We start from the raw sequence: 6,836 nt of genomic DNA on the forward strand, positions 1-6,836 counted from the left end.
GGTTAAAGAATATGAGAACATTATATGTAAGTCCAATCGCTTTGACTACAACTGATAAGTCGTAATGCCAACTCAAAATAATTTGTTATTTATGAGTAAAAATTTTATACGTGTGCTATAGAGCTTAAAAACTGGTGTTGAAAAACTATTTATGACGAAATAACAATCAAAATTAACTCTAAAATAAGTTTTAAAATTTAAGCTTTGGTCGTGGCTAAAAAGCAAAGGATGGAGCTGCCACAAAATCAAGGGAAAATTGCAGAAAACAAAAGGACAACAAAAAAAACACACATCAGAAGTCACTTGAAATTTAACATTTCACCGCATAAATCATTTTGTTGCAAATATCAACCTCCCTATCAGTTTTGTTGTAAAAAAACACTTTAATGCACTCATGCTTAATTGAATCGATCCCTTATAGCTGAATAGCGAATCTCAACGCGATAACATTTAAGCTCTCATCACCATTTCTATTTGTGGAATCTCCGAAAAAGTATCCAGATTATACTTTAAAAGTATTTAATTTGGTAAACACCACATTGATGGCTTATAATTTATGAAAACATGTTGATTCAGTTAAACACATACGCACTAAGGTGGATTTTACAACGGAACTGAGTAGAGGTGGGCAATTACAACAAAATAACTTATGGGATGGAATATCAACTTTAAGTGACTTATGGATGGTTTTTAAAAAATTTTCCTCCAAATCAATATTGCTAAGCCATCCGCAACATACAATAATATAATATAGTAAAGGCAAACTGATTCTACAGCATCGTAATTTTGCGATTTTAGTTTTGTACCACAAACAAAATCCAGTTTACTTTACTGGCACCAGAAGTTCCCATCACTCGATCGGTGATCTGTACCACCTAACAGTCAAACTTAGATGATCTCTCAAGGTCAGTGTTCACAATTCCAGTTTCACGAAATCCGTGTTTGGAAACGATAGGAAAATAAACGATAAAAAATAATAGATCAATCACAGAAGACACTGGATTTTGGAAAACTCTCCTAAAACAGAAGAAAAAACTACGGCGCCAGCCAGCAAAATATCTTCACTATATCGAGGTGAGGTTAGAACGTCGAACGGCGTCTTACAAGAGATATATATGAAGGTGAAACCCTAAAAGGATAATGATCCGGCCCAAGCCTCCGCTTCATTTTGGCATAAGCTAGCCTTTATTATGTGCAAATGAATTTAAATCACAACTCAACTATCCGGACTTTCTAGATCAGTCAAAAATGTAAAATCAAAGGTATTTTTAATTGTTATTCTGTGATGAACAATTGGCATTGGAGATTATTGGTTTTGTTATTTGGAATTTATTTGCGAAGTGGTTTTGGAGATGATTGGATTTCACATGTGAGTACTGCTGTTTGTTGGACCGGTCAGACCGGGCATGTGCTGCCGGTCAGACCGGTGCAGCCCGCGGTCTGACCGGCCGACTCTATGTCGGTTTCGGTTTCGGGTTATTTGTTTGGATATCCGTGATTGTTTCATGATTATGGCTTCTAGATGGATACTATGCGTATGTAATACTGTCGTTAGCTACTAATGAGTCAAGTTGGGGATAGTTTGGTCTCGGAATATGGTTTCTTTGTTTGTTCTATGTGTAGGTGACTCGGGATGCCGGGAGAGTATTTGCGGTGATGGACCGGGAGTCAGCTTGGGGATAAGACGACGTCCGTGGTGGTCAGAGATCATGCGGGATACTAAGACTAGAGTTCAATACACGTGGTTGGTGAAGATTCCATATGGTATACGATGGAGGTATTGTGTGCGTATGGGATGCGGAGTCGAATTTGGAAGGAGTCCAAATTTGGTATGATTGGTTATGTAAAGTTTATTTCTTCTACTAGAGGGTTTCCTAGGGTGATTAGGATTTCTAGTATGATTTTGGTTCGTGGCTTTAGGTTGCTTGCCTCGGGTATAAATAGAGGGGGAGCGTAAGGCTTCCCAGTATCGCTTTTGAAAGCAATTGAGTTGATAGTTGAATAAGGGTTTCGTGTTTAGTCGAGATTTTTGTAAGGAGTGCTGTTGGTGCACTTTGTAAACACAGAGAGAATCAATAAAGTCGTCATCCACTTTAAGAGTTCTTCGATCTGTGTTTCATCGGGTTTCGGCGGCATACCGGCGGTTAGACCGGCGGCAAGCACCGGTCAGACCTGCGGGCGCAAGGCGGTCAGACCGGCGACGTCGACAGGCATGGCAGGCGATCTCAGGGTGGTCGGACCGATCGATCTACACCGGTCAGACCGACGGCACAGGCGCGGTCAGACCAGCAGGACAACTTCGGTCAGACTGATCTCCGTCGAATTTGAGGGTAACTTTTATTTCCGTTAAAAGTTTCGGTTTTTGAGCATACCAACCATTCACCCCTCTCTGGTTGGCTTAGTTCTTGTAGTTCGATCCAAAAAAACACAATTCACTTGGTTTTTCGGTCAAACAAAAAGTATTCAAACTGAATTTTAAATTTTGACACAATTTATTCGGATTACATCAGTTTTTCAGCTTTTCGATGGATTTCACAGTATCATCAATTTTCGATGGATTTCACAGTATCTGATGATACTGCTCATGAGCGGATTTCGATTCAGGGTCGCGATTGTGAACCCTGCTGGAGGGAGTCTTTTACCCCTATGCCATTAAGAAAGTTGGAGGTTACGCGTGTGCCACAAAAAAGTTTTGAGTCTACTGTATGCCATGACACAAACTTTCGTTTACCCGTGTGCCATTCCATCTACCTTCTGTTAGCGAATGAGCTCTGACATGTGGAACCCACGTATGAAAATGACTAAATTGCCCCTGAAGCATTTTCATCTCTACTAATCCTCTCCCGTGCAATTTCTCCAGTGTGCCTCGGACCCTAGCCTAGCCGCCGCCGCCTCGCCTCGCCTATCCGGCGACGCGCCTCGTCTATCCGCCGCCACCTCTCTAGCCGCCGCCGCCGCCGCCTCGCCTCGTCTATCCGCCGCCGCCGGGCGTCGCCGCCGCCGCCGCCGATTTCTCTTCTAAATGTTCCATCCAAAGTGGCTGAAATAGAGCAAGGGCAAAATAGATCTTTCAAACCTCCGTTAGTCTCCGTTAGTGCTGATTCCATCCAAAGTGACGCACGGGTAAACGAAAGTTTATGTCATGGCATACAGGAGACTCAAAACTTTTTTATGGCATACACGTAACCTTCAACTTTCTTAATGGCATAGGGGTAAAAGACTCTGCTGGAGGCACGACTTACACGCAAAATGCGCAATTATTCTCTGAAAGAGGATGAACCACGTGATTAACACAACCAGCCACTAATAACAAAACACGCCTTCATCAATTCGTAGGCCGTAGCCAGCTCGAGCATGCTGGCAAATTCTCGCACGGTCTGACGAAATCACATGAAAGATACGTCAAACGCCCACAGCAACAATCCACGTCTCATCCACCCATCAATTCCACCCTCCTCCCAACGGCAGCAATTCCTCAAAAAACTGAGCTGAAATGGACATGGCCAAGTAAACAACAACACTGGTCAGAGTTAATAACCTATAATCAATTGTCGAAGCAGCAAGAAAGGGATGGAAGAGAGAGAGAGAGAGAGAGAGAGAGAGGAGTCCATGTCCAACACTCCAATTGTCCATCCAGTTAAGAAAAGCAGCAGCACAAGCTGCACGAGTAGAGAGCACTATCTTGGCTAGAGAACAAAGCCAGATTCCTTGGAGTTGTCCTGCCTTCTGAACAAGAACAGGCCAAGACAGAAAGGAAACAAGCTCAAACAGAAATAGGAGAGAGAGATTGAGAGAGATTGGAGGGTTCTTGCTAGCTTTGGGGTGCTTTCTTTCTTGCTTTTTTGCTTTTCTTGGCGTTTTCGATGGCCGTGAGCTGAATCCGGAGCCTTGCCTGACACCCCCAATTTTAGCTGCTGCTTAGGCAGCCTAATTTGGGGATTTTGTCTCAGGCAGTACAAATCCCAAAACCAAATTCAGAGACTTTGTTGGCTAGGCTGGGTTAATCTCCTCCCCGGTCTGGTCGATTCGAAGCCATGGAGATATAGCCTGCAAGCTTCATGGGGCTGGAGCGAGCTCGTATTTCTTGATGCAAGTTTCAGCCCCTCCAAGAACAGGTTCAGGTTCTTGGCCATAATCTTCTTGCAGTCAAAAAGAAAGTCTCAATTTCTTGCTCAAATGTTTGGATTTTTTTTATTATCTTTTTTTTTTGGTGATCAAGGTAGGAGAGATTATTTGTGTTCCTTCCATTGCTGGTTGGTTGCTGCAGTCTGCATGTGGTGGATTCTTGGGAAGAAGGTGGTGGTGAGGTGAGGTGAAGAGGGAGATGCCCAAGGTGGCCGGAGATGGCGGCGGCGGTGGCCGGAGGAGCGAGGACTTGCGCGTTGTTTTCCTCAGGGTCGGCGCCGCCGTCGCGCTCTCCGTCGCCGGGCTGCTCCTCTCGCGGCGGCGGCCACGGCAGCAACTCCGGTTACCTCCTCCTCCTCCTCGCTCAGGTATCAACAGCAGAGGCGTCTTGTTCAACGTTTTTTTTTCATTTCGGGAAGAAATTCCAGATTTTCAGATGGAAAACAAAATGAAATTTCAACGAAAAATTGGAATATGAACAATATTTTGGCTCAATTTCAAATAAATTTGATTCGTTTTGGGCCGGAGGAACATTCGGACCCACCGGTCAATCTGAATTTTTGGGAATTTCGTTCCGGAATTGTGAACCCGTTGTTTGTTGCTGATTGCTACTCCTAGTTAGAAAATTTTGGTGATGAATCGTTTCTTGATGTTTTTTTGCAGATTCGGATGGAATGAAGGGTGGTGGAGGGCTCAAGGATGAGCTGAGGATCCTCAAGAATGTAAGAATCTTGTTTGCACATAATTATTATAAATTGTATATATTAATGTACTTTTCATACTTCCATTTATATTTAGAATGGTTCAGTTTTGGATGTATGGTCTTGAACTGTTCATAATCCAGCTATATTTTCCTCATTATATTATAAATTCTCTAAGTCTGTCCATATCACATGCATTTGGGGTGTGGACTTTGCTTTTGTTTTTTAATTTCAACCTTTTTTCTTCTCTATTTTTTTAGTCTCATACTGCTTGTTTCTATTCCAGCAGTTTGACAAAATACAACTTGTCCTCAAATGTTACCATTGTATTCCATTTTTCTTCTCCTTATGTTGACCCTCTTTTGTTTTGATTGTGAAGGAGGATACCAAGGCCAAAATCATCAATGGAAACTCTGTCCACACTACCACTACCACTACAACGATGACCACCACCGCGTTAGTACCACTGCCCCCAAAATGTAGAACTCTTGATGATGATGAAGAATTCCTCCTCCCAGAATTCAACGAAATAGTTCTCAAAGAATTCGGCCGAGACATGGGCAACATTGCAACCTCACCTGCACCAAGGGTAAGCGAAGAAGATGCAACGAAGACCCCGGAAATTTTTGAGCTTAGAGAAATGGTCAGATCACTTCAAGAAAGGGAGAAGACCCTGGAGCTACAGCTTCTAGAGAGCTATGGTTTGCAGGAGCAAGATGTCGCGGTGCGGGAGCTCGAGAATCAGCTGAAGATCAACACCGTCGAATCGAAGCTATACACGCTGAAGATCGAATCCTTGCAGTCTGAAAATGAGAGGCTGCAGGCTCAGTTAACTGAAAGCTCAAAGCTGGCTTCAGAGCTTGAGGCAGCTAGAATGAAATGCAAGCTGTTGAAGAAGAAGCTGAGACAGGATGCAGAACAAGCAAAGGAGAGAATTGCCTCACTTCAGGAAATGGCCGATTCTTGGCAGTGTAAGGAGATTATTACTGAGGGGAAATTCAGTGCTGAGGTTGAGGAAAAATTGAGTAAGCTAGAGGAGTTGGAAAATGAGGCAAGAGAGCTTAGGGTTGTCAATTCAAGGCTGCAGCAGGAGAATGCACATCTTGCCAGGCGATTGGAGCTCACACGCCTGCCCCCTGTACCCAAGCCCATCAATAACATGGAGGTGAATATTTACTGTTCTTGAACTGTATTGTAGCTGGCACTTACTAATCAATCTTAATCTTCAGATAGAGGTTGTTACTCGTCAGAAGGAAACGCTGTTCTTGATATTTGGTTTGAAAGAGCAATCAATTGTTTCTCATAAGCGCTACTGATTTTTCAAACTCATTTTTCAGTGTTTACTTCAGCTTGTGTTGCTCTGTCAGGAACTGAACAAGTAAAATTGGTTGCAGGTAAAAGCATTGCAGGAAGCTGATCATTTGAGGCAAGAAAATGACAAGCTGGCAAAAGAGGTTGAACAGCTCAAGACTGACAGGTTTTCAGATGTTGAGGAATTGGTATATCTGAAATGGATCAACGCTTGCCTGCGTTACGAGCTCAGGAACCAGGATGCTCCATCAGGGAAAAATGTTGCAAGGGATCTTAGCAAGACACTAAGCCCCCAATCTGAAGAGAAGGCCAAGCAACTGATAATGGAGTACGCAAATGCTGGTCCGGATGAGAAAAACTTTGATCATATAGAGTTCTGTTCAGAGTACTCTTCCTCAAGAGCATCATCATTAGGCGAACCCGACGACGCGTCGATCGATGTCTCACTGATGAACAAGCACAAGAACCCTAAGAAGAAAAAGTTCTTTTCGAAGCTTCGGAAATTGGTACTGGGAAAAGAAAAGGAGAACAAAACCATTCCTACTCTGGAGAGGAGGATATCGATTTCGAGCTGTTCATTTGACGAGTTCAATGGAAGAGAGTCAATTGATAGCTATTCTTCATTCATGACAGAACCTGGTAATTCTGGCAATCAACAGCATGATAATCACGGCTCCCGTTGGCATTCTATGGACAGCC

General features: G+C 43.2%; 1 protein-coding gene across 2 annotated transcripts in view; it reads left to right on the forward strand.

Moving 5' to 3' along the window:
• Positions 1-3,669: 3,669 nt before the first annotated feature.
• The window catches only part of LOC4338004 (protein CHUP1, chloroplastic), a 3,692-nt gene continuing 525 nt past the window's right edge, over positions 3,670-6,836 (forward strand). The window contains exons 1-5 of one of the 2 annotated variants that reach the window (XM_015784491.2): positions 3,670-4,115; positions 4,220-4,493; positions 4,789-4,847; positions 5,206-5,991; positions 6,221-6,836. The exon at positions 6,221-6,836 is cut by the window's right edge and continues 525 nt beyond it. In XM_015784491.2, the coding sequence (XP_015639977.1) occupies positions 4,325-4,493; positions 4,789-4,847; positions 5,206-5,991; positions 6,221-6,836 (1,630 nt within the window). In that variant the 5' untranslated portion in view covers positions 3,670-4,115; positions 4,220-4,324. The remainder of the gene's footprint in view (positions 4,116-4,219; positions 4,494-4,788; positions 4,848-5,205; positions 5,992-6,220) is intronic. The other variant, XM_015784492.2, reaches the window with a different exon arrangement.

The sequence above is a fragment of the Oryza sativa genome, chromosome 5, assembly GCF_034140825.1.
Source record: "Oryza sativa Japonica Group chromosome 5, ASM3414082v1".
Classification (NCBI taxonomy): domain Eukaryota; kingdom Viridiplantae; phylum Streptophyta; class Magnoliopsida; order Poales; family Poaceae; genus Oryza; species Oryza sativa.